The 27,682-nt window shown below is 43.6% G+C and overlaps 1 protein-coding gene across 1 annotated transcript in view; it reads right to left on the reverse strand.

The window, feature by feature from the left end:
• SMARCD3 (SWI/SNF related, matrix associated, actin dependent regulator of chromatin, subfamily d, member 3) overlaps window positions 1–27,450 on the reverse strand; it is a 47,341-nt gene extending 19,891 nt beyond the window's left edge. Inside the window, exons 1-2 of the mRNA XM_027840982.1 lie at window positions 27,370–27,450; window positions 23,797–23,937 (exon numbers count right to left, since the gene is read on the reverse strand). Coding sequence (XP_027696783.1) covers window positions 23,797–23,835 — 39 coding nt within the window. The 5' untranslated portion in view covers window positions 23,836–23,937; window positions 27,370–27,450. The remainder of the gene's footprint in view (window positions 1–23,796; window positions 23,938–27,369) is intronic.
• Between the last annotated feature and the right edge of the window lie 232 nt (window positions 27,451–27,682).

Below are 27,682 nucleotides of genomic sequence, written 5' to 3' on the forward strand. Positions count from 1 at the left end.
ACAGTGGATACAGCACCAGCCCTGAAGTCAGGAGGACCTGAGTTTAAATCCGGCCTCAGACTCTTGACACTTACTAGCTTTGTAACCCTGGGCGAGTCACTTAAACCCCAATTGCAAAAAAAAAAAATTAAGTGTAAGGATGATTGTGTTGTATATGAGGTAGGGGTCCTCCAAGTTGTACTGAGGGTTGGATGCTGCCAATAATGTGTGACCCTATACGATCACCCTAAGGAAAGGGATTAGATGAAGTATGATGTATGGTCACATGGAGGGATGGGGCTGTAGACTGGATGGGAATATAGTGGAAGTGAGTTCTTATACAGTAAACTAAGAAGTGGGTGCTATAGATAACATGGTCCTGTGCAAGGGGAGCCAGGTGGTGCCATGGTTAGAGTGCTGGACCTGCCGTCAGGAAGACCCATGTTCAAATCCAGCCTCAGACATACTTATTGACTGTGTGACCTGGGCAAGTCACTTAACAGCTGTCTGCCTCAGTTTTCTTATATATAAAATGAGGATAATAATGATACTTTTGTGAAGATAAAATCATGTGATGTTTGTAAAGCACTTTGCAAACTTTAAAGTACATATAGATGCTATTATTATTATTATCATCATCATTACTCAGCAATGGGTATTATCAGAACTATATCTAGGATGAGGCAACTAGGGATTTGTCTAGGATATTGAAATTTAAAGATCACTCATAGTACTTACAACGCACCTTCAATATAGAAACAAATAATATTACCATTTAGTTATTAAGTTATCAAGACCAATTCATTGAAATTAGAAGCTATCACATGGCCACATTTCAAGTAAGAGACTTCTCATCCACAATCCTCACCTTCTAGCAGACAGCCTCAACAATAGTAGCCATGTGCTGGGCTACAGCTCCGTCTTCCTACTACTGGGCAATATCCTGGGATCTTTTTTCCTCAAATGCATTTATCTTTAAAAGGTGATTTGAGGACCTGGTTTGTGAATCTTTCGCCAGTGCTAAAATAGATGGTAATAACTTTGAATCCTATACAATCAGATTGATGTATAGATGCTATAGAATCCAACTTAATTCAGTCAACATGTATTAGGCACCTACTGGAGTCATGCATAAGGCACTGGGACAAAGCAATTCCTACTCTTTTTTTTTTTAAAGGCGATGGGGGTTAAGTGACTTGGCCAGGGTCACACAGCTAGTAAGTGTCAAGTGCTTGGTCTGAGGCGGGATTTGAACTCAGGTCCTCCTGACTTCAGGGCCAGTGCTCTATCCACTGCACCACCTAGCTGCCCCAGCAATTCCTACTCTTGAAGAGTTTACATTTTACTGAGGGATACGAAATATACATAAACAAGGGAACACAAGGTAATTTAAGGAGGGAGAAAAAAATTAAAAAATCAAAAAAATTTTTAAAAAAGGAGGGAGAGATTACTAACAACTGAAAGTCAAAAGCGGTTTTATTGTTGTTGTTGTTGTACCCGAACAGAACCTTAAATGAAGGTAAAGGAGGGAATGTATTTGAGGCAGGAAGAAAAAAATGTGTGCAAAGGCATGAATGGAGATGGAAGGCTCAATTCAAGGTAGAGCTATCAATCCAGTTTGGTTGGAACATAGAATGTGTGAAGGGCACTTCTGCCTTTCTTTGTATCCCTAAGCACTTAGCACAGTGCCTGGCACATAGTAGGTGCTTAAAAAATTCTTGTTGATTTATTAATATGAAATCTATCTGGAAAGGCCAGTCATTTTTACACTATTTTATACTAGAGGTGATAGAAAGCCATTGAAGACTTTTGAGCAGCAGAGTAACATGGAGAGATCAGTGCCTAGGGTTTTTTTTTGGTGGTTGGATTATAAAAGAAAGAGACTAGAAGTTGGAACACCAGTTAGGAAGCTAATAAACTAGCTCATGTGAGAGGTGATCATGGCTATGAGTGGAGAGAAGGGGACAAAGGGAGAGATGAAATAAAATACACAAAGGAAAAGGTAGGTCATTGACTGGATATGGACTATGAGGCAGCGGAAAAAGTCTAGGATGACTTCAAAGTCATAAACCTGGCTGACTAGAACAAGAGCGGTGTCCTCCATAAAAAGGAGGAAGTTTGGAGAAGACGTAGGGCTGGGGTTGGGGAAAAGAATAAGTCTGGTTTCAGACCTGTGGCGTTTAAGATGTTAACAGCATATCCCTCCAGATGGAAATGTCCAGCAGGCATGTGATAATATGGAACTTGGGTTCAGGAAAAAGATTAGGTCTAGATCAAAGTATCTCTGCAGCTAGGTGGTATAACAGATAGAATGCTGGAACTAGAGTCAGGAAGATGAACTCAAATTCTGCCTCAAAATATTTATTAGCTGTGTCGCCCTAAGCAAATCACTTAGCCTATCTGTCTCAGCTTCCTCATCTGTAAAATGGAGATACTTAAAAGCACTGATTTCCTAGTGTTGCTATGAAGATAAAAATGAGATAATGTCTGTAAACTACTTTGCTCACCTTGAAGCACTATAAAAATGCTGACTATGATGATGATATGGCGTTGTGGTCTTTGTACAATCAGACTGAAGACTGGATGCTGTATATCTATGGAGGTCTTGTATGTTCAGATTGAGAAGTGGGCCCTATCCATGACGTGACAATGCAGTGACCCAGCGTAAGTAGGACGTGGACGACAAGTTGTTATCTCCAGCTGATGGGATGAGCCCCTAGTCCAATGTCTCTCAGGATCTTAAAAGTACATATTGGCTAATGGAGTTAGTTGGGAGTATAGTCGAGTTCAAATCTGGTCTCAGATACTTCCTAGCTCTGTGAACTTGGGCAAAACTGAACCTCCCTACGTCTTCTTTTCCTTGTTGTAAAGTGAGAAAGTTGGATTTGGTGGCTTCTGAGGTCCCTCCCGGCTATAAATCTATGTTTCTATGACCAGAGCTCTACCGTTGGCTCTTGACTTGACCATTAACTAGATGGGTGGTCCTGGGCAAATTACCCTCTCTGTGCTTGTTTCCTTATCTGAGAGATGACTGTATTTGTCCTATCTACTGCATAAATCTATTGAGCATCAATTGAGATAATGACAAAAAGAATAATAGCTTACATTTATAATCATCTCGACAGTTTACCAAGCACTGTACATGTCATCTCGTTTGATCTTCGAAACAACTCTGTGAGGTGGCCCCTGCAAGTATTACCATTCCCATTTTATAAACCTATAAATGGAGATTTGGGAAAATTAAGAATGAGCAGTCAGTCAGTGGCAAAGATAGGATTTGAACTTGCATCACCGAACTCAAGGTCCAGTACTATTTCCACTACAAAAAAAGTCATACGGCCAGATTGTGTGGATGGTCTTTGATGAACTCTTGACACTTAATCCCTCATTCTCATAGGCGGTTGTTAAGGTCCTTATCTCCTTGTTTCTTCAGAGGAGCTGACCTAGAAGCTGAGAACTAGATGGCTAACTGGCTTCCTTCAGGTCTTAAAACTCATGGAGGGGAGGGGACACCGATAGGAAAGACGTCCTTTCTGATGTATCCAATCTCTTCTATGTGTTTCAATCTTGCTTTCTCCTCCTCTCTCTAAGGAGGGTGACGATGACACAGCCAGTTTAGCAGAAGCCAGAATCAGGATGACCTCTGGCCTCTTTTTATTTTTTTTTCTCACTTCTAACACTGGTATATTCCACCCTGATCTTCGAGTGGTATTTTAGGCTTTGATTAGAAGAATGAGAAAAAGCCAATTACCTCCTAGCACAGGTATATATCAGGTGGTACCACCCAAGGAGCAGTTTGGTGATTCAACACTGTAAAACCTGAAGCCCAAACGGTGGAATGATTGATTACTCCAAGAGTCTATGAGGGCAAGTCACCTCTGCTGTAGTTCATCTCTAGGTAAAAATGGTGGGATATGGGAATCATTTTCTCCTGGACATAAAATTACATGAATGTGCTACACTGGGTCAGTTCAGCAGTCCATGCTGAGCACTGGTTTGGAAGTAAACACAGACTGGATCCTAATCATGACTTGGCTTCTACCCCTAATGTGTGATTTGGAGCAAGTTTTTTAACCTTTCTAGGTCTCAATTTCTTTTCTATAAAACAGGGATAACAATGCCTATTCTACTTCATAGGGCAACTATAAGAATCAAATGAGATAATGTATGTAGAAGCACTCTGAATAATTATAATCATCATTATGCTGTGTCTGACAGGGGCAGCAAGGGATGGATTATGGGAAAGAGTAATTATTCTCTTAGATGTCAAATTCAGAAGATTAAGGATGTGCCTCCAACACTCTCGATTCTTTCAATATCTCATTATAGTGCTATTGTTCATAAATGTGTCTCAGTCTTCTTTGGACCTATCTGAACATCACCCTGGAAGTGCTTGAGTGGGGGCCAGATGACCACCTGTCAGAGATGCTCTTCAGGGGATTTTTGGATGTTGTGGGAGCTTGGGGAACAGACTACCTCTAAGGTCTCTCCCAATTCCAAGATACCACTGTTATATTTGTGCTGGGAGGGAAGGAAGGGGGTGGGAGGAAGAGAAAGAAAGGCCACCTAAGAAGATAGATGATAGAGCTCTCTTCATTAGAGAAAAAGGAAGCCTAGAAGGGATCTGTCTGAAGTCTAAAATCACAAAGAAGATAGACAGAGAAAAACTGACTAGTTGACCAAGTCCTGGAACACTAGGACTCGGGGACTGCAAGAAAGGTAGTAACAAGTTTTGAAATTTGATGGAGGCAGTTTCATACCAATTAAAAAAGAAACTTTTTGGGGCAGCTAGGTGGCGCAGTGGATAAAGCACTGGCCTCGAAGTCAGGAGGACCTGAGTTCAAATCCGACCTAGGGCATAGGTTGATGGAGTCTAGTCTATCATTCCTGGAGCTCTGTGTGTGTGTGTGTGTGTGTGTGTGTGTACATACATATTTATATATATACATGTATTTATATGGAATAAAAATGTAAGGAATATTGTCAAAGAAAGCTGGATGATATAAGGACTAGAATCAGAAGACCTGGTTTTCCTGCTCAGTGGAGTGACATCGGGCAAATAATCACTTAACCTCTCCAGACTCAGTTTTCTTATCTATAAAAGGAGATAATAATGCTTATACTATCCATCTCAGAGTTGCTGTAGAGAAAACACTTGTTAAATTAGGATTTGATAAATTGAAAAGTGCTATATTATTTTATTAATTATTATTACATAAATGTGAATTTATTATCATTTCTAATTACAAGACATGTTTCCAGTTTCCATGCACAGTTTAATAAATGTTGATTCAACTGAACCAAATTGTCCTACAGGAGTTTACAATTTAGTCAAATAGGCCATTCACTATACTAATCACTGATAGGGGAGGGACAGAGAAGGAAAAGGTCATTAAGGTCTTGGTGCTTTCACAGTTCCAAAGGACTCATGGTGAATAAAATGCCATCCACCTCCAGAGACAGAACTGATGAACTCTGAGTGCAGACTGAAGCATACTTTTTTTCACTTTCTTTTTTTTTAAACATGGCTAATATGGAAATATGTTTTGCATGACTTCATATATACAATGAGTCTCATATTACTTGCCTTCTCAGTGGATGGGGGAGGGAGAGAATTTGGAACTCCAATAAAAAAATAAATTTTTAAAAATTTTAAAAAGAAAAACAAAGATCTTAGTGCTTTAAAGATTACCAATTCTATATCAGATTGCATGTCATCTTGGGGAGGAGGGGGGTGCAGGCAGAGGGAAAATATTTAGAACTCAAAATCTTATAAAAGTGAATTCTGGAAACTAAAAATAAATAAATAAATAAATAATTTAAAAAATAAATAAATAGAAGTTAAAAAAAAAAAGATCACCAATTAAGAGAGCTAGCCATGCACATTAGCACAAGCCTATGGACCTGGGACCTAAAAGAAACTTAAGCTATGGCTCAGGTTCATTTTATAGAAATGGGAAACACTAAATGGGACTCCTATGGATGATCATTTAAGTCAGATGCTCCATCTTCACAACTGTGACAAGGAAGGGATGTATTGGTTAAAAAAAAAAAGCAAACCCTTGCTGGGGGGGGGGGGCAGTAAGAAGCCCTCTCTGCCATTATATATCTATCACTTTCCTTAAGACATGGTTAGGGGCTCATCTTCTCCAGGAAGCCTTCCCTGATTAGCACCTCCATTTCTACGAGATCAAGCCAGTATTTATTGAGTGCCTACTCACCAACGCAGTATTCTGTTAGGTGCCCATGGGGGTTTTGGAATATGCATGAGATACACCATAGGTCCTCAAAGAGTTTATTTAAGGAGACAAGAAATAAACACACACAAAAAAATCACCAGTGAGGTAAGGTGACATACTACAAAGTGTCCAGTGAGTTGTACAAACAAATGTTCGAGTTTAGAAAGAAATCATTTCAATCTGGGTTAATCAGGAAAAAGCCTTGAAAGATGGGTAGAGTTTGAATAGGTGGAAAAGAGAGGTAAGGACTTTCTAGAATAAGCCTATTACCCATTTAATGCATATCACAGCACTATTTTTCAAATGTTGCCTTGAAATTGCTTTTTTCAGACTGTGAGTATGGAGGGATTTTTGTCTTCTTAGCTAGAATCTAAGCCCCTCAGGGGCAGGATCACTGGTTTTGAAGGTCAAAGGGACATTAGGGATCAGCTAGGCTACTTATTACCTGTCTGATCTTAGGTAAATGATGTCATTGTTTCCTCCTCTATAAAATGGAGGTTTGAGACTGGAAGATTCCTAGCCCTAAGTTCTGTGATGGTAACTCAACTCTCATTTTTCCTCCGACAGAACTTATTAAGAGCATCACATGGTTTAGAATTAAGACCTTTAAGGGATTTAATAATGTTAAACTGTTTACATTCCTACATGAGAAGATGATACTTGTAACTCCTAAGAACTTTACCATTATTAGGACAGTTAGAAGTATACATAGAGAGAAGGAAAGGGTATGAGTTGGCTATGATGGGATAACTTAAAAAAAAACAAAATTAAAGGGTAAGAAAGAGGGATGCACTGGGAGCAGGGGGAAGGGAGAGGTAGAATGGGGTAAATTATCCCACATAGAAAAGGGGCAAAAGGAAGAGCTTTTAACCAGAGAGGGGAAGATGGAGGGGGATGGTAGTGGGCAATGCTTGAACCTTACTCTCATCAGAATTAACTCAAAGAGGGAATAACATGCACACTTAGTTGGGTATAGAAATCTATCTTGCCCTATAGCGAAGTAGGAAAGAATGGGAACAAAAGAAAGTGGGGGAGCTGACAGAAGAGAGTTCGGATGGGGGAAGCAGCGGTCAGAAGCAAAACAGACTTTCGAGGAGGGACAGGGTGAAAGGAGAGAGAGAGAGAGAGAGAGAGAGAGAGAGAGAGAAGGATAAGCAGGGGAAAAAATAGGATGGAGGGAAATACACAGTTAGCAATCTTAACTGTGAGTGTGAATGGGATGAACTCACCCATAAAAAGGAAGCAGATAGCAGAGTGGATTAAAAAACAGAATCCAACAACAGGCTGTTTACAAGAAACACACATGAAGCAGAGGGAGACACAGAGAATAAAAGTGAAGGGCTGGAACAGAATCTATTATGTTTCAGCTGAAGTAAAAAAAAAAAAGGCAGAGATAGTGATTGCGATCTCAGACAAACAAAAGCAAAAGCAGATCTAATGAAAAGGAATAAGCAGGGAAACTACATTTTGCTCAGAAGTACCATACACGATAAGGTAATATCAATACTAAACATATATGCCCCAAGTGGTATAGCATCCAAATTCTTAAAGGAAAAGTTAAATGAGTTATAGGAGGAAATAGATAGTAAAACTTTACCAGTGGGGGACCTCAACTTTCCCCTCTCAGAACTAGATAAATCTAGCCAAAAAATAAACAAGAAATAAGTTAAGGAGAAGAATAGAATTTTAGAAAAGTTAGATATGATAGGCCTCTGGAAAAAACTGAATAGGAATAGAAAGGAATATACCCTTTTCTCAGCAATACATGGCACCTACACAAAAACTGATCCTGTGTTAGGGCATAAAAACCTTATAACCAAATACAGAAAAGCAGAAGTATTAAGTGCATCATTCTCAGATCATACTGCAATTAAAACGATATTTAATAAATGGCCGTGGAAAAAATAGATTCAAATTAATTGGAAACTAAACAATCTAATCCTAAAGAATGAGTGGGTCAAAAACAAATCATAGATGCAATACATAATTTAATTAAAGAGAATGACAGTATGCCAAAATGAGACAATATACCAAAATGAAACAACATACCAAAATTTGTGGGATGTAGCCAAAACAATACTTAAGGGAAAATTTATATCTCTAAACACTTATATCAATAAAATAGAGAAAGAGCAGATCAATGAATTGGGCATGCAACAAAAAAAGTAGAAAAAGAACAAATTAAAAATTCCTAATTAAACATCACATTAGAAATCCTGAAAATCAAAAGAGAGATTAATAAAATTGAAAGCAAGAAAACCATTGAACTAATAAATAAAATAAAAATAAAGCTGATTTTATGGGGAAAATAGGTAAACCATTGGTTAATTTTATTTTTAAAAAAGAAGGAAGAAAACCAAATTACCAGTATCAAAAATTAAAATGGTGAATTCACCACCAATGAAAAGGAAATTAAAGCAATTATTAGAAACTATTTTGCTTAATTCTATGCCAACAAATCTAACAATCTAAATTAAATGGATGAATATTTTTAAAATATAATTTGCCTAGATTAACAGAAGAGGAAATAAATAATTTAAATAGCCCAATCTTAGAAAAAGAAATTGAACAAGCCATAAATGAGCTCCCTGAGAAAAAAGTCCCTAGGACTTGACAGATTCATAAGTGAATTCTACCAAATATTTAAAGAATAATTAATTCCAATACTGTATAAGCTATTTGGAAAAGTAGGCAAAGAAGAAGTCCTACAAAATTCCTCTTATGATATAAATGTAATGCTGATACCTAAACCAGGAAGACAAAAAATAGAGAAAGAAAACTATAGACTAATTTCCCTAATGAATATTGATGCAAAAATTTTAAATAAAATACCAGCAAGAAGATTACAGCAAGATGTCACAAAAATCATACATTATGACTCAGCAGGATTTTTTTTTTGCTTTTTTTGGTGAGGCAATCAGGGTTAAGTGACTTGCCCAGGGTCACAGCTAATAAGTGTCAAGTGTCTGATTTAGATTTGAATTGGGATCCTCTTGACACCAAGGCTGGTACTCTATCTACTTCGCCACCTAGCTGCCCTTCCCAGCAGGATTTATACCAGCAATGCAAGGCTGGTTCTATATTAGAACTATCAGCATAATTGACCATATCAATAACGAAAAAAACCAAAAACAAAAAATCATATGATTATCTCAACAGATGCATAAAAAGTTTTTGACAAATTATAATACTCATTCCTATTAAAAACACTAGAAAGCCTAGGAATAAATGGAGCTTTCCTTAAAATGACAGGTAGCATGTATCTAAAAAGATCAGCATGCATTATGTGTAATAAGGATAAGCTAAAAGCCTTCCCAACAAGATCAGGGGTGAAGCAAGAATGATCACTATCACCACTATTATTCAATATTGTACTAGAAATGCTAGCTATAGCAATAAGAAAAAGAAATCGAAGGAATTAGAATAAGCAATGAGGGAACAAAACTATCACTCTTTGTAGAGGATATGATAGTATACTTAGAGAATCCTAGAGAATCAACTAAAAAACTAGTTGAAATAATGAACAACTTTTGCAAAGTTGCAGGATATACAATAAACCCACATAAATCATCACCAATTCTATATGTTACCAACAAAGTCCAGCAGCAAGAGACAGAAAAAGAAATTCCATTTAAAATAACTGCAGACACATAAAATACCTGGGAATCTACCTTCCAAAACAAACTCAGAAACTATATTAACACAATTACAAAACACTTTTCACATCAATAAAGTCAGATCTAAACAACTTGAGAAATATTAATTGCTCATGGGTAGGCCAAGCTAATAGAATAAATTAATTTATAAATATATTATGTCATGTCATATCATGTCATGTTATATATATATATGGGAAAAAGAAAGAACTAATGGAGTCTGAATGCAGATTGAAGCATACTTCTTTTTTACTTTCTTCATTTTTCTTGAGGTTTTTTTTTTTGGTCTATGATTTCTTTCATAATGGCTAATACAGAAATGTTTCACATGACTACACATAAATAATCTATATCAATTTGCTTGCCTTCTCAATGAGGAGGCAGGGGACGTAGAGAGGGAGAGAATTTGGAACTTAAATTTTTTTAAAATGTTATAAATTGTTGTTACATATAATTGGAAAAAAGAAACATTTTCACTTAAAAATTTTAAGAATTATGTTTAAATTGTTTTTACATGCAATTGGAAAATATAAAAATAAAAAGTTATGATCTCAATGTTCCCTATGCATGAATTTAATCTTCCTCCCAAATTATACTCTCCTTGAAGGAAGGTCCTTAGCTCAGTATTAGTGTAAGAAGTGTGGTGGGGCTAAGTGTGAACCCTGGCTCCTTTCAGTGGTTCATGTGGTCTGGCCCTTGGCTAACACACTTGTGACCAGTAGATCCTGGTTGGCTCTGTAACTGGGAGGCTATATGAAAGAGGGCTGGTGACTGAGCCAGGAAGAGCCACGTCCTCTGTGAACTACTAGGAGTGAGGGCTATGGGCCTTTGTGTTGTCCCTCCTTGACCCTCATAGCCCATAGAGTGGGCAGCTCTAGTTGGCTGTAATCTTGCATGTGTAAGGGTCCAAAGGATGGTGCACACCTGAAAGGGCCAAGGTGAATGCTCAGCCCCATCACCCCTATTTCATTACTTTTGTATCCCTGATAGTTCTAACTACAGTGTCTCTTACACAGTAGGCACTAAATTTACATGTTTATTGATTGATTTGGGTGGGGGAGGTTTCTGGATTTCCCTATGTTCTATCACCCACACTAGAAGTTCACCATTAAAAGACTCAATCCCCTAGATGATTAGCATGGAAGCTTTGACCTGCTCTGTTTCTCACCTAGGCCAGTTCACTCCTCCTTAGGCAGCCTGGTATCTCCCCATTTCCCAGGGCTCACCATCTTGGTTCTGGATTTAATGTAGACACTAGATCAGCGTAGCTCACTGCAACTCAGACCTCAAGGCATCCACAAGCCTCAGACTAGCATTTATTTATTTATTTGTTTATTTATCACTTTACAAATATCTCATTTTATCCTTACAACAATCCTGGGAGGTAAGTGGGTGCTGTTATTATTCCCAATTTACAGAAGAAGAAACTGAGGCAAGCAGGGGTTAAGTTACTTGCCTAGGGTTACAAAGCTAGTAAATGTCAAAAGTGGGATTTGAACTCTGGTCTTTTTTTTTTTTTAAGGCAATTGGGGTTAAGTGACTTGCCCAGGGTCACAGAGCTAGTAAGTGTCAAACATTTTGGCCTGAGGCTGAATTTGAACTCAGGTCCTCCTGACTCCAGGGCAGGTGCTCTACCCACTGCGCCACCTAGCTGCCCCTGAACTCTGGTCTTTTTAACTCCAAGTCACTATGCTGTAATTACAGGCATATGCCACCACATTCAGCTATTGAGTGATTTAAAAAAAAAAAGCCAACAGTGGGCTAATAAATAAGTTTTTACCTAGAAGGGTTTGTTTGTTTGCTTGTTTTTTCTTCCCTAGCTGTTGTTCTCTCTCCTGACTCCCCTGGCAGGTGATCAGGTATTATCCCCAAACAGGAAACAGCTGATTTCTTTTCCCCTCCATTTCCCACCCAGAACTTATTTAGGGCAAAGAGTAAGTGATGTGGGATTTTTTTTTCAGTTGGATCAATAAGATCCTGCTTTGTGATTTATAGTCTTAGAGTTGCCCTGACCCCTGAGCACTGAGACATGGGTAGCGGAACTTGAAACTACGTCCTCCCGACTCAGAAGCTGGCTCTCTATGCATTTCACCTCGGCTGGGAAATTATGTGGAGGAAAAAAAATCCTATGTTAACAACTCAAAGTTTTGGGGGTAAGGTATTCAAAGGAGGTTGGAGGCAGAATACAGAAGCTTGTGTGTGGACAAGCACACATATACACATACAAGCTGCTGGCCTGAGACAGTAGTATAAACAAATGGAGAGTAATATTGCATAGACTTTTAAGACAGAATCTCTAGCGTGCTTCCAAAGGTCGAAAGATGGCCCCATATGACAAGCACATGTGGTAATGGGAAACCCCAGACACCCCCAGCTTGAGGAGTAACCACCTGCTAGGTATACACAGAGGCAAATGCATATCGGCTCCCTGCCATAATCCTAAAATCTATCGTGGGAAAGTGACCTCGGGCCAGTCACTTAACATTTCTTCTTCAGTTTCCTCAGGAAGGGGGGATATGGGGAAAATAAGAGCACCTGCTTCACAGATTTGTCATGAGATTCCCAGGAAACAATGTATGGAAAGCTCTTTGGAACTTCAAAGTGCTATTTAAATGTCAGCTGCTATTATCTGAAGGAATTTTCTGAAGTTCCGAATTGACCTTCTGGACCAAACCAGAGATCAAATTGGAATTTCCCCCCTTTCTCCTGCAATCAGGGCAGGAAGCTATTGGATGACCACGAGGCTCCAACTGGGCTTCTGACCATAGACAGGCCCAGGCAGGCTTTGGGACCAGCCAAGAGCCACTGTTTGCTCAAGTCGTTAGGCAGAGAATTATTTCCCCGTGTCTGATGAACAGCAATGCTAGGCAGCCCCCTCCCTCCAGATGTAGATAAAGTGAATGCGTGATGACTTCTGAGCCTGTGTGTTAAGCGATGCTACAGGCTACAGAGAGGAATCACTGCTTCTGAGGGAGCAAGGGGGCCCCTCCCCATCTCCTCAAGGACAGTTACAGGCCTGGGTTTAGAATAATAAAAAGAGACTGGTAGGAGCCAGGTGGGTTTGAAAAGAAGGGAGGATAGGGTCAGCAAGGTGGCACAGCAGATAGAGCACCGGCCCTCGAGTCAGGAGGACCTGAGTTCAAATCCAGCCTCAGACATAACACTTACTAGCTGTGTGACCCTGGGCAAGTCACTTAACCCCAACTGCCTCGCCAAAAGAAAAAAAAAGAAAAGGAAAAGAAGTAAGAAGTTTGAACCACTGAGGAACAGTGGTCAAGTTCAGCTCAGTCTGAAAGGGGGAAGAACACCAATTTCTCAGGCAGTTAGGCAAAAAAAGGTCCTAAATGAGAATGGCCTGGATGCTGGGGACTGGAGATACTGGTGATTAGATTGGAGAAAATCAGTAAAAACAGCATTCACTCCTAAGTCATTGATACATGCCATATCCAGCACAAGCAGTATAGATTTTATATATATATATATATATATATATTATATATATAAAATACACACACACACACACACACATACACCCAAAGACACACATACAGAGTGATAGATGTTATAGATGCTGTATCTATATCTATGGTAGAAAGAGCAGTGGACCTGGGTTTGAGTACTGGTTCTGCCACTTCCTATCTGGGTGACCTTATGCAATCCCTTATTAGGTATGTGTCTTTAAACAAGAGTAGTAAGAACAGCTAGTACTTATGGAGCACTTGAAGGTTTTGCAAAGCTCTATGTGTTTTCTCATTTGATTCTCACAACTATTATGCCCATGCTATTATACCCATTTTCCAGATGAGGAAACTGACGCTAAGAAAGGTGAAGTGACTTGCCCTGAGTGAGAGTTAGTGAGTGTCTGAGGTCCAACTACAGTACTCTTCCCCTTTATGCCACCTAGCTACAAGATGTTTCATAGCTGTGTGACCTTGGGCAAGTCACTGTGGGCCTCACTTTCCTCCTCTAAAATTCGGGGGTTGGACTAGTTAATATCTAAAGTCTCCTTCCAGCTCTAAATCACTCTCCTACTCATCTATGATCGCCTCACCTGCAGATATTGAATCTACATCATCCTCACTGCCTGTAGTTGCTTTCTGTTGTTTACATGAAAATTTTTTTTTAACCAGAAACTATGATTTCATCGGTAGCATAGGGAACTCTTGGTGAGAAACACCTTCTACAACTGAAGGCTGGCAATTTATAGTCTTAGAAAGTAGCCTGGAACATTGAGAGGTTATGACTTAGCCAGAATCACACTGCCAGTATGTGTCAGGAGATAGGGACTGCAACGCAGATTTTCCTGATGCTGAGGCCAGTTTTCTATTCCCTTACACCAGGGGCAGGGAACCTGCAGCCTCAAGGCACCTTAATAAAAGGATTTGTTCTGTAAAACTTGGACTCAGTCAAAGGGCCACACTTAAGGACCTAGAGGGTTCCCCATCCCTGCCTCACACCATGCTACCTTTAAATAGACAAAACTTGAGGACGTGCAAACAGAGCAGCATCAGGGCAGGAAAAGCTGAGGGTTTAGGGAATGATAGGAGCAGCAGAGAAAGGGTGGACGGTGACTTCCCACTCTCCCAGTCATCCCATCCCTGGCTTAAAGCGCCTCTCTCGTGGTCTTCCTGTGCACAGCCACACAACAGATGGGGTGAACAACTTGCTGATAACACCTCCCAGTGATTCTGAGGGGTTCAGAGGGAGGCCCCCCTCCTCACTTCGGCTGGTGGCCCTGGGAATGGCAGCGAGGTGGGAGGGGCGGACTTCACGGACAGATGAAGACGCTAAAGCTATGGACGGGAAGTAATGAAATGAGACTGTCCCAGAGACATCCGGCTGGGCCCCTGGGGGAATTGGGGTGGGAACATGGGAACTATACAACAGTAATGGACCCAAGGGACCCATGAGGGTTGTAAATCAGGGATAAGGTTACAAATGCAATTCTGAAACTAAGAGGTAGCCATGACAAGGGCGAGGGGGAAAAGGTGGCCGGGCAGCCACGGGCCCAGGCCCGCACCGTCTACTCCAGCCAGTCTGGCTCCTCACTATTCCCCAAGCAAGGCGTGACTATTTCTGCCTCCTACTTGCTCACACCATCCCCACTGCCGGAAACTCCACTTCATTTTCCAGTTCTGACCTATCCTCAAAACCAACTCAAGTCTCACCTCCTCCACTGACTATACCTCCCCTCTGAATGCCTAGAGCAGCACTTACTGTCTTACTTTTGACATAGGATTGGGTGGGAGAGGGGGAGAACGAGAGATGGGGGACAGAGGAAAGAGAGGAAAAGAGGGGAGAAGGAAAGGAGGAAGGAGAGACAGAGAGGAGGAAAAAGAAGGAAGGAAGAAGGAAAAGAGAGGAGAAGGAAAGGGGGAGGGAGAGAGGGAAGGAGGAAGGGAAGAGAGGGAGAGAGAGAGGAAAAGAGGGAAGAAGGAAAGGGGAGGGAGAGAGGGAGAAAGGGAGGAAAAGAGGAGAGAAGGAAAGGGAGAAGGGGGGGGAGGGGAGAGGAGGGAATCTCCCAATCTGGTTTTGAAGCTTTTACAGCAGAGGCCATGACTTTTACCTAGGATTATAGGATTCCGAGCAGGAATGGACCTTAGAGATCATCTAAATTTCCTTACTTGTAAAGATCTTTTTATAGATAAAGAAAATAAGGACTGCCTAAGGTCCCATAAGCATCAAGAGCTTTTATCAGAACCCAGTTCCCCCTGATTCCAAAACAGGCACTGTTTCCACTACTCTACACTCCCTTTCCCTCATAGTGTCTAACGTTGTCTTGCACACAGTAGGTGCTCAATAAATACTTTATTGACCAATTTGACTGAGGCACAGATCTATGGTCTGGGAAGTGCAGAAGAAAGGAGAATGATATTGTGGTGAGTGAAAGTTCTGTCTGTGTGGGGGTGAGCTGGTAGAACGTGGGGACCCTAAGATGAGCAAGGCTTCTGAGGTCTGGGGAGAGGCATGAAGTCTGATTGTTCTGCTGAAACTCTGGAAGGCTTCCCTCCCTCTCACCATGACTTGGGATTTCAAACAAAACAAAAAAGTGTTGTTTCCTCTTTTGCTCAGTGGACCTGGTGTAGGGTTCTCTCAGATCCCCTGCGTCAGGGCTGTCATTATCTCACATTTCTCAGCTCTCCTCTAGTTACAAACATTACAGAATCTCAGAGACCATCTAGTCCAACCCATACCTGTACAGGAACCCCTCCCTCAATAAAACATGCCCACTGTGTCATAGATTTCGAGCTGTAAGCGAACACAGAGGCCACATAGTTAAAAACCTCTCTCCCTTCCCATTTTACAGATGAGGAAACTGAGGCCCATGAATTTCCCCCTCCCCTAGAAAGTTAAGTGACTTGTCAAGATCCCACTTCAGTCACACAGGTACTAAGTGTCTGAGGTGAGATTTGATCCCCTTATCATCAGTGCCAGTGAGCTTTGCACTGAACCACACCAGTACCACCTCAGTCATCCAGCCTTCCACTGGAGCCTTTTGGTGAGGGCAAACGCACCCTTCTAGAGGCTGCCATTCCACTTCTGGACAACTCTAATTGCTAGGAATTCTTTCTTTGTATGGTGCCTAAATATGCATATAGTAGGTATTTTCCCAGCCTTGACATGGAACAAGGAAGGAGTAATGGCTTACCCTTGGACCACTGAGGCTAAGGAGAGGTTTGGACTATGAGCTTCATTCTGGGACAAAAGACCACAAACCAGACCGTGTAAATACAGAGCCAAGAGCAGGGTTAGGCGCAATCAGGAGATAGAACTCCAAGCCAATCCCACTACCTTCCTCCCCAAGCATGAGTCAGTTGTGAACCAGTTATGAAAACCCTCTCAACTGGGAATACTTCTAAGGAAGAAACTGGGAAAACTAGAGATGGGATATTCGGGATGGCTCTCTCTAGAGAGAGAGCAGGTGACCACCTACAGGGCATGGCTGAAGGGTCAGAAGGCTCCCCTGTCCTCTTCCTTAGTAGGTATTATTAAAATATAAATAGGACACTGTGTAGAAGAGATGCTATCAACGCAATTAGCAACAGAGATAGATTGATCAGATTAACTCCAGGGAAGGGGGGAAGAGAATAAGCATTTATCTAGTGCTTACTACGTACCAGGCACTGTGCCAAGTGCTTTTTATAAATATCTCATTTGATCCTCACAACAACCTTGTCAGGCAGGTGCTTTTTTTGGTCCCCGTTTTGTAGTTGAGGAAACTAAGGCAAAGAAGTTAAGTGACTTACCTAGGGTTACAGGGCTAGTAAGTATCTGGGGCTTGATGTGAACTCAGATATTCCTGACTCCACGTTTGGTGTTCTATCCACTACATCATGTAGCTGCTTCAGTCTCAAGAAATAGATCTGAGCTCTGAAGGGATGGGACACAGGTCAAATACATTTTGATGGGGGTGGAAGGAAGGCTTGAAACATGAACTTCTGCTAGAGGGTAGAGGTCAAGGTGGGACCCTGAGCATGTGGGTACAGAGGGCAAGAAAAAAAGTGTAAGCTGGTACATAAAAGGCAAATGTCACCTATAGCCTATGAAAGAAGAATTTTGGGGATAAATTGTATGTTAAATGAAAGTATTCTGAGTTTTGGAGATGGGAGGGAATTGTTCTATTTATTTGTATTTCCTCTTTTTTTTTTTCTTTTTTTTTTCCTTGGTCGAAGTGGATGCAGACAAACCAAAATTTGTCTTTCAGTTAGCTAAGTTAGAATCTGGTAGTACTATGAAATTCTTAGTCTTTTTTGTGGTTGTTGTTATTTGTTGTTGTTGTTGTTGTTTTGGGCTAGGCAATGGGGTTAAGTGACTTGCCCAGGGTCACACAGCTAGTAAGTGTCAAGTGTCTAAGGCTAGATTTGAACTCAGGTCTCCAGGACCAGTGCTCTATCCACTGCGCCACTTAGCTGCCCCCTGGTAGTACTCTGTACGAAGCACCAATAGTCGGCTTTGTCATAAGGAACCTTCGCGATTGGCTAAAGAGATACTGGGATTAGAAGAATGAACCAATGTGCTGAGTTTAAATGGCCCACCTGTCAGGTTAGGTGTATTCTAAAGAGAAGGTATTCTTGTGAGGTTATAAAGGAAGTTGATGGAATGTTGCTCCTCCCACCCAAAGAGACTCAGGATAGCAAGCCAGGCAAGGGATAGGACAGTTTAGGAGGCTTACGGCCATCTAGGTAGCAACGGGCCTGAAGTCAAGAAGACCTCAGTTCACAACCAGCCTCAGACACTTAGTAGCTGTATGACTCTGGGCAAGTCACTCAACCCTCAGTTTCCTGAGCAACCCTCAGTTGCCTCAGTTTCCTTATCTGTAAAATGAGCTAGAGCAGGAAATGGCAAACCACTCCAGTATCTTTGCCAAGAAAACCACAAATGGGGTCACAAAGAGTTGGACGGGACTGAAACAATTGAACAACAAGTAGGGACTAGGCAATGACTTTTGGCCAGAGACCTCTGCCCTAGGCAAGGTCAGGCTTCTATTCAGAATATCACTATTTTTTTTTTTTGTTTGGGGAGTGGAGGGGTGGTAAGAGGTAGGTTGAGTTTCAGCTGCTGAGGAAAACCAGTATAAGCTCTTCCTCCTAATAGAGGGAGGTATCTAAGGGGGTTCCAGAGGGCTCTCCCCAGCCCTGTTCTGTTCAACATTTTTATTAGTGACACAGAGAAAAACATACACATATTTATAAAATTTGCCAATGACACCAAGCTGGGAGTACTTGTATCCCCAGCACTAGGAACTAGGAATCTTGACTGCATGGGAAAATTGGATCAACCTAACAAGATAAAATTTTACAGGGATAAATATAAAATGATGAGTCGAGGTTCCAAAACCAATTGCATGAATGGGGAAAGACTTGGTTTAATGACAAGTCAAGTAAAAATAAAAACTTAGGAATTTCTATCTTGGAAGGACATTGACGAACATAGTCAGAGGATAGCAATCATAAAGATGAGGGGACTAAAGACCACACCAATGTGATAACCAGTTGAAAGAGCCAGGCACATTAAACTTGGAGAAAAGAAGACTGATGGGGTACATGATAATAATATCTTCAGGTATTTGAAGGACTGTCACGTGGGAAGTGGGATTAGATTTATTTGGCCTGGCCCTAGAGGACAGAATTAGGGCTAATGGGTGGATGCTGCAGGGATACAAGGTTTGGTTCCAGTGAAGAAATCAGAGCTGTCCAACAGTGGGAGGGGCTGCTTTGTGAATGCAAGCTTACTTTTTAACCCTAGGAGAACTGGGACGATCATTACTCAGGAGAGGTTCCTGCTAAATAATCTTGAAGGCCCCTTCTGCCTCTCAGATTGGGGATACCCCTAGGAGAATTGTTAGATTTTGGGGAAATCACACTAGGTGGTGGGTGAGTGGTTTCTTGTGAAGCTGGGGTAGGTACCATTAACCCCATTTGAGAGGAATTAAAGAAAGGGTTAGGAAAGTGAAATGATTTGTCCAAGGTCACATAGCAAGTTAATGGCAGGGGTAGGATAAGAACCTAGGTGTCTGGATTTCCAATTTGGTGTACTGTTCATTATTTACCCACCCAAGAGTCCACTGGTCTTTAGGCATTCCTGGCCTTCCCCCCTTCCCCCTCTTCAGCCCTGCATACACCCAGACTGATACCAGCCATAGCTGAAGCACGAGGGGGCAGGCTCTCATAGGATGACGGGCTCTGGGCCATCAGCGCCAAGCCCAGGAAAGAGTCTTGGCACTCACCGATGATTGCTCCCTAGGGTCATTAGCCTAATGTGCTGCTATGGCCAACAAATTCAGAGCATCTTCAGAAAGGAGGTTAGTAAGCTAGCTAAAACATTCTCCTTTCCCCTGATGAAAGCCACATCAGGTTCACAACTACAATGCCATATGCACCTCTGGTTGCTGCCCTTCAGGAAGGATGGAAGGGAGCTAGGGACAGACTGGGCAGAAGGGCAACTAAAATGATAGGTTGGCACTGGGAGGAAGGAGGGGGAAAGACACCACCCATGGACCCACCAAAAAGAGCCAGTCTCTTCAGTCTAGAAAGAGGAAGCTGAGTGGGGAGGTGAGAAGGAAAGGGAAAGGGGGAAGCAGGCCCTATTCTCCAAATCTCAAAATAGGAGTCTCCCTTCTTTTGAAGTTTAAAGATTTATTTAGGATAAACAAAAACTTGTCACTAGAATGTAAGCTTCCTGACAGCAGGTATTATTTTTGCCTTTCTTCATGGTCAGATGCCTGGCACACAGTAAGCGCTTAATAAATGCTTTGTGGATTGGTTAAAGTTTCAGGTGTTTCACAGAAAACAGTACATTTTCAGGAAGTCTCCACAAAGTAATACTGAGTAAGACTCTAAATAGCTTCAAAAGAGGCCAAGGTAAATAAATCTGTTGCTGCCAGATACTTGGTGGGTTATTAAGGTAAGGCAGGGAAGTTTGGAGCACCTCCCTAAATATTTAAGGGTGATGTCAGGGAGGTACGAACAATGCTTCCCACAAAAGTCCCCTCAGGTTCATCAGGAAAAAAAAAACCAGGCCGTTGAACTGAAAGGTCCCATTGGGCTGACAACCAGGGTTGACCCCAGCAGGTGACCCGATATTCCGGGGATGCCGGCAATCATCATTAACCACTCAGGGCAGCCGCCTGCCCGTCCCAACCTCCGAGCTGCCTGAGCTCAGCTTCCTTCTGGTGACACCTCCAAATTCATTAACTCTGCCACTTAGCGCTGGCTAATGAGCACTCACTTACAATCACACCCGCACACTCTGTGGAAAGATGGGTGCCAGATGCCAAGTGCCATCCTTCACTTCACCGACCCAAAGTGCAGTCTAGACATTGTGGAGGGGGGTGTGGGGGGAGGCTTGTCAGCATCCTGACTGAGCATGTTCTCTCTCTGCCAAAACAATGTTTAAAAAAAACCCACCCCAGCCCTAACCCACTTGTGTTAAATGGAACCAATTTTATGCTAATGTAACCCCAAAATAAAACACTCAAGACATCATGCAGCACATCTCCCCTTCTGCCATGATCTCTGGGTTTGATGTTCCTTGAATTAAAAGTGGCCTACTGTTGCCTCAAGAATCCTAGAAGGACTGGAGGACATTTTTTAAGGCCTATTGTAACCCAGGTGCTCAATGAAGACAGCAGATTACCCTTAGGGTTTCCAGGCCTCCTCCTCCTGTCTTTTCCAAGAGGGCCTGGCAAATACCAAAGGCATCACTAGGGATCCTTTCTGGGACTCTCATCTTTCCTACTCCTTCTTCACTCCCAGGAAAGTACTAACAGAAAAGGGTACTCTCCCTGGAGCCCAATGTACAACAGAAATGTGACACTCAAAATTTGTCCTCAGTGACCCCAGCAACTCTGTTTTGTGCACTTGTCTCTTTTTCCAATAATTCCCCACCTCAGGCACCAGAGCCATAGCTCTCATATTGCCTGCCTGGTAGTGGGCCCCTGACTCTCATCAGGGAGGACAGCAACTGATAAACTAATTTAAATTTAACAAAAGTGTTACCCTTTCCCCAAAATTTCCTGAATTAAAAAAAAGTTCAAAAGGGGGGGTACCCCATTGAGAAACAAATTTTTAATCCAAAAGAATGAATCCTAATGGTAGAATCTGGGCTCTCAGATACAGGCCAGTGGAAAGAGATGTTATAGGGAAGAGGCCCTTCCTAGTCCCCCTCAAATCAGGAACTCCATATGGATTGCCTACAATAAGCCTAGCCTTGCCCTTTTCCCTAATACATGCCTGGAGGGCAGTCTGACTTTGGCCCACCATCCAAGTCACTAGGGCTGGGCCTAGTCTGTGTCTCATTTGTGTTTCCATGGTGACAGGTATGCTTGGTCGCTACTCCATGCTGGTCTAATCCCCAGAATCCTGCACTAGGCCTGGAAGCAGGCATTTGTAGATTGCCCACTCACTTGGCAAGGTGTAACAGCTTGGGGTGGGAAGCTCTCTGAAACTCATCTCTATTACTGCCTCTCCTCCCTCTCCCCCAACAGGAAGGAAGAAGTTGCCCAAGGGGGAGGGCTGTATAACCCTCTTCCATGTACATTTCTGTACAGCCATAGGTACCAAAAAAACCAGCTTAAATCCCACCTCTTTGTAGAACACTAGCCCCAGAGGAAATGGTATCTCTTTCCTTGGATTTCAGGCAGCACCTACTACCCTGTATCATGGTTTGCCAAGTCTCATGTATGGCCTAGTATTGTCAGTTACCTTTTCAAGCGCATACCTTTGATGCTGAATCTAGACCATAAACTTCTGAAGGGAAAGTACCAGAGTTAAAACCCAGAGTTGACAAGGTGGGCCAATTTTTAGAAATGCATATATTTTTAATACCAGAAAATTCAACTCTTTGGGGCACATGGGCGCTTGTCTTGTGACAAATTAAGGCTTAACACCTCCGGTAGAGGGTGACTATTTCCAAATGCCTCTGCAAGGGTGAAAGGGTTGATAATTTTCAAACCTTGCCTAGGGCATGGAAATACTTTGTCTGAGCTCTGGCAGGGACCATGCTTTATGCTTTTTTGGTATTCCTGATATCTTCCCAGCACAATGCCATGTACACAGTGGGGTTCAAAACATATTTGTTGATTGATCCTGAGAGACCGTAAGGTCTGGTCGATACGTTGGGTCAGGGCCTGGGGAAGCGGCACACCTGGTCTGGCACTGGTCTGGCAAAACCACCAGTGATCTGGGACATGGGGGATCAATCTTGGTGCAACAGGTGGAGGGTAGAGAGGGAAGACATCCCCTGCCTCCACCTTGCTGTGTATGACTCTGGACAAGATGTTCCATTTACCATTCTGTACCTTGGTACTGCCTTCTGTATAATGGGGGAGTAAACTAGGCATATCCACTCTTTTTCTTGAGTACAGTGATGATTGAGCCAGCGGCCAGGATGAAGATCCAGTCCTTATGAGCTTGGAGTATATTTTTTGGTTACCACAGCAACCTCCTTAGAGGCTTCCATGGGAGAATTTACCTTATTGAGGAACAAAGTAATGCAGAAGGCTCCCTTAGATATACTGAGGTTTCAAAACTGCCTCCTTCCATCCTCCCTCTTCAATTCTGCCCCCCTCCCCAAAAGCCCTCCCCCTCCCTGGGTCACACAAAGGTGTTTGTAGGTATAAGGAACATGTGTATGTGTCTGCTGGTGCTGGAAGAAGGTCTGGGAAGTTTTGTGTATAGAGAGACTGTGTGTGTACAATCTCTAGGTTCAGAGAAAAGATCTGCACAGGCATACATAAAGTAAATACATATGTGAAGGGAGAGTACATGTGTGGGAAGATCACAGGTGTGTTTGCTTGTAGACTAAGGAGGGATGTGGAGGGCTACATGTGTCCAAGGAGATTGCATATGCATAAGTGTATGTGGACTGAGTTTCTCTGCAGGTGAGGGGATATGTATGTGGGTCCCTGCATATAGATAAGAGAATGCGTCTTGGGATAGGGAAATGTGTATGTGTCCTGGGGGTGGGAAAGGAGAGGGAGTGCATGTAGAAAGGAGTAGAACAGGCATGGAGAAAATGTGTTTGTGCACACAGGAACTGGACTAAAACATGTCAGATTCCTACACATTTAAACATTAACACATCGGAAAACCTGGCCCCCAAACTCTATTCTCCCCTTGGCTCAGCGTAGGAGGGGGGAAAAAGGAACCTGGTTGATGTCAATCATAGAAGAAGTCAGTTGTGGAGAGCAGGGGTGGGGTGGCATTGCCTCATTAGAAGAAACAGAAGAAATGGGAGGAGGCACACACTTCAAACAGAAAACAGTCCATATCCAGTGAGCAACAAAATTGGTTCAGCTAAAGAAGGCAAGCCAGTGTTTATCCCTGAGCCCAGAGAGTAATTACAGCAAGACTATGATGAGGCTGAGGACCATGACCAAGGGCTAGATGTAGGAGGGCAGGCAGGCAGGCAGAAGAACCTACCTGTACCACGGTGGGCGGGTGCTGAAGGCCTGGAGTCATAGATGGCTGAGTCCCTTGGTGGGGGAGTCATCCAGTGCCCCCTTGGCGCCCTGTTCCTGAGGGCTCCACTCCTCCAGCACCAGGGGCCATTCTGAGGAGAATCTGAAAGGATAGGATGGGAAGGTGGGAAGGGCTAAGACTCCCTTCCCCCAAGCTCATCACTACACACCTCCGATTACCAGGAGGGAACCAGAGGGGAAAAAGGTAGGAGCTGGAGTGAGGTCATTGGCCTGTGCCCCTGATGATGGCCAGCAGAGAAGAATGAAGAGATCTGAGTGAGATAATATCAGCTGACATTTACAAAGTACTTTAGATATATATTGGAGACACAGAACATGTAAATACATATACATATATATATATGACACATATATATATAGATGTCATATATATATATTCTCATTATAACAACTCTGTGAGGTAGATGGTCCAGGTATTTTTGTCCCAACTTTACAGAAGAGGAAACTGAGACTTGGAGAGATTAGACATCTTGCTCAAGCTCACACAACAAGTAAGTGGGAGAATTGGGATTTGAACCCAGGCCTTCTGTTCTGGACTTCAAATCCAGTGCTCTTTTCACCAAACCACAGTTGTTTCCCTTAGTGTAGGCTGAAACATAGCTAAGGTCAATGAATGGAGATGAAGGGGTGGGAAGACAGTAAGAAGTAGGATATGGTGGAGGGAAGGAAGCAGGTCAGAGAGAAGAAAGGATAGAATAAGAAAAGGAAGCAGGGGATAGGGCTAGCCCCCTGGTATCAAAGTCTGAGGCAGTGGGCAGACTGGAAATGCCCAGAGGGTGGCCATCACAATAAAAGGTCACTAGCTAGAACAATATCCAGGAAGAACAAGGTTCCAAAACTGATATTAGCTTAAGTCCTGGCAGGGCAAACACAGGGGCTGAATTCGGTGCTGGGCATTCACATGCTTAAGAGTCATGTGAGGCTCCACTGTCAGAGATAGGCAGTATTGGAATGATAATGACAATAGTGATTATGTTAATAATAACTAATTTCACACAAATCTACATGCATGCAGATTTTAAATGTGCAAAGTGCATTACATACATTACCTCATTTAAGCATCACTGAAACCCCATGAAGTAGATACTACAAGTATTTTGGAGGCTGTGCCAACACAATGGGTAAGAGGAGGGTCATTAAAGGAGAGGACAGAGACAGAAGCAAAGGGAGATGGAGCCAGTGTAAGGGGGATGGAGGCAGAAGATCCAGAACAGGAGAGACTGAGGCAGAGGAAGGGACAGGTCAGGAGGGGCAGTAGGGGCAGGTGAGGAGTGTCGGGGAGAGCAGGAAGACGGAGCCAGTACAGGGGCAGGGGGAAAGAAACATAGCAAAGTCTGGAGTAGGGGTATGAAGGGGAATGGGGCAAGAGGAGTCATAAGTACAGGGGGAAGGGATGCAGAAGAGGGCCATGTGCAGGGAGGATGGAGAGTCAGGGGCAGAGCCAAGGTAAAGAAATGACAGGGTCAGACACTGTACAAGGTAGAGAGGCCAGGCCAGCACAGGAAAGCCTGTGGCAGAAATGGAGGCAATTCCAGAGAGGAGAGTGAGGCAGCGCCAGTGAGGGGCAGGATGAAGAGAGGCAGGGCCAAAGGCAGTGCAGGGTTGGGGGGGGGGAGGTGCAGAACTAGAGACAGAGGCAGTACAAGAGGTGGACAAAGGCAGAGACAGTGTGGAGAGGGGAGGGGGAAAGGGGGGAAGAACCAGTAAAGGGAGAACAGAAGCAGAGGAAGTGGAAGGGAGGGAAAGAGCCAATGCAGGGAGGATGGGAACAGAAGCGGTGCAGGAGGGATTTAGACATAGAGCGGGATGGGGGGGGGAGGGAGCAAGAGGCAGAGGCAGGGCCAGTGCTGGAAGGATGGAGACAGAGGCAGTGCAAAGTGGGGGCGGGGCAGAGCCAGTGCAGGGGAAACTGATGGGGCCAGGTCAGTGGGGAATCTGCAGATCTAAGCCTGTATCTGTCCAGGTAGCTTAGCGGTGATGGAGCAGAGGAGAAGCGCTAGGTTAGATGGGGATACCCGGGACAGGCCCACTGAAAGAAGCTGCATTTATAAGATGCCAGTTTCTCAATCTTGAAGTCCCATGTTAAGCCCACTGCCCACCTAACCACAGTGAAAGTTGGTCATAGTTTCCACCTTGGCTCCTTTGAGAAAGATCTCCACCACCTTCCTGGTCACACTTGGACAGGTTAAATGCTACTTCTCACCCTGATGCTCCCTCCCCCACCTTGCATCTCAGGTTTACATTCACATCTGGTGACAAGAAAAGCCGGAGTCTCAAGGAGTGAGCCTTGCCCTGGTGGAAGATAAACAATATGGTGTAATAGAAAGAGGACCTGGGGCCCAATTTTAACAGTTTAGACCTGCGTGATGTTGGATAAGTAATTTGTTCACTTTCTCATCTCTAAGATGAAGGGTTGAACGAAATGACTTCTAACTTCTAAATTCTAAGACTCTATCTATCTCTTTTGTAACTGAAATTCTCATTAGCCTAACAGGCTTAGTCCTGGGGTCCTCGGCTAATCTTCATGGCTGAATGTAAGAGAAGAGGATGCTCTATAGAGGCGGGTCAAGCATAGAAGTCAATGCCAGAGTGTGTTTATGTGAGCATTCTGGATCATCATGGAGTAGCATGACAGGTGGGGAAGGCAAGCAGAGGGGTGTTACCAGGGGAAGAATACCTGTGGATAGGAAAGATGTATGTCTATGTGCAGGGGTGTGTGTTTAATGTGTGTGTGTGTGTGTGTGTGTGTGTGTGTGACAGAGAGAGATAGAGAGAGAGAGAGAGAGAATGAATAGGCTAGGTGATGTTAAGAAGCTAGGATGCTGAGGGGGGTGTATTAGGTGAGGAGTGAAGAAAATGGGAAAATGGGAAAGGTGAGAAAGGGCTTAAGGGGTCAAGGATGGGGTATGCCAGGAGAAAGAGAATGTTGGGAGGGTGCCCAAGCTGTCAAAGGAAAAAGAGAGGTATTTTCAGTAGGAAAAGGAGGCTTTTCAAGACTGAGGGGGTGGAGGAGAATGAGGGAGGGAGATGTCAAGTGGGGGAGGGGTGTGCCAGGCAGGAGGAAGAGGGTGCCCCGTTCAGGACAAGAAAGATGCCATGAAGAGAGGCTAAAGAGATGCCAATTGGGGAAGAATGATACAGGGGTGGAAGAATGGAGGAGGAGATGCCAGGGCAGCGTAAGTGCCAGGAGGGAGATACCAGTCTGGAAGGCGAGAGGGAGATGAGAAGATGCCAGGCAAGGAGGGGAGGGGCTATGCCAAGAGGGAGATGCCAGTCCAGGAGGGGAGGGGTAGATGCAGGCAGCAAGGGGAGGGGGTAATGCCAGAAGGGAAGGCGATGCCAGCCCGGGAGGGAAGGGGGAGATGAGGAGATGCCAGGTCGGGAAAGGAGGGGGAAATGCCGGGGGGAGGGGAGGGAGGTTGCCAAGCAGAGACGGGAGGGAGGGAAGACGCCAGTTGGGAGTGGGGGATGCCAAGCAGGGGGCTGCAGGGGCCGGGCCGCCCAGGTGGCTCACCTGCTCCCGGAGCTGCTCCGGTTCTGACCCCGGGACTCCCAGCCCCGCGCTCTGGCCCTGGCCCCTCTCCCCGGCTTGGTGCTTGGGCTCAGGCTCGGCCAGCCCGGGCGCCTGCGCCGCTGCAGCCCCGGAGCGGGGGAGGCGCAGGGAGCGTCTGAAAAGAGCGTGGAGCGTGCGGCGAGTTAGGGATCGGAGCAGGGAGCGGGGAGCAGTGAAGGGGAGCCCCCCATCTCCTTCTTCACAATGCATCATTTTCCTGCATGGGGCGCTGCAATCTACCAACAGCCCCTGCCCAGATCCATTTTGATGCACA

This window comes from Vombatus ursinus, unplaced genomic scaffold (assembly GCF_900497805.2).
Source record: "Vombatus ursinus unplaced genomic scaffold, bare-nosed wombat genome assembly UNPS02014852.1, whole genome shotgun sequence".
NCBI classification, from domain to species: domain Eukaryota; kingdom Metazoa; phylum Chordata; class Mammalia; order Diprotodontia; family Vombatidae; genus Vombatus; species Vombatus ursinus.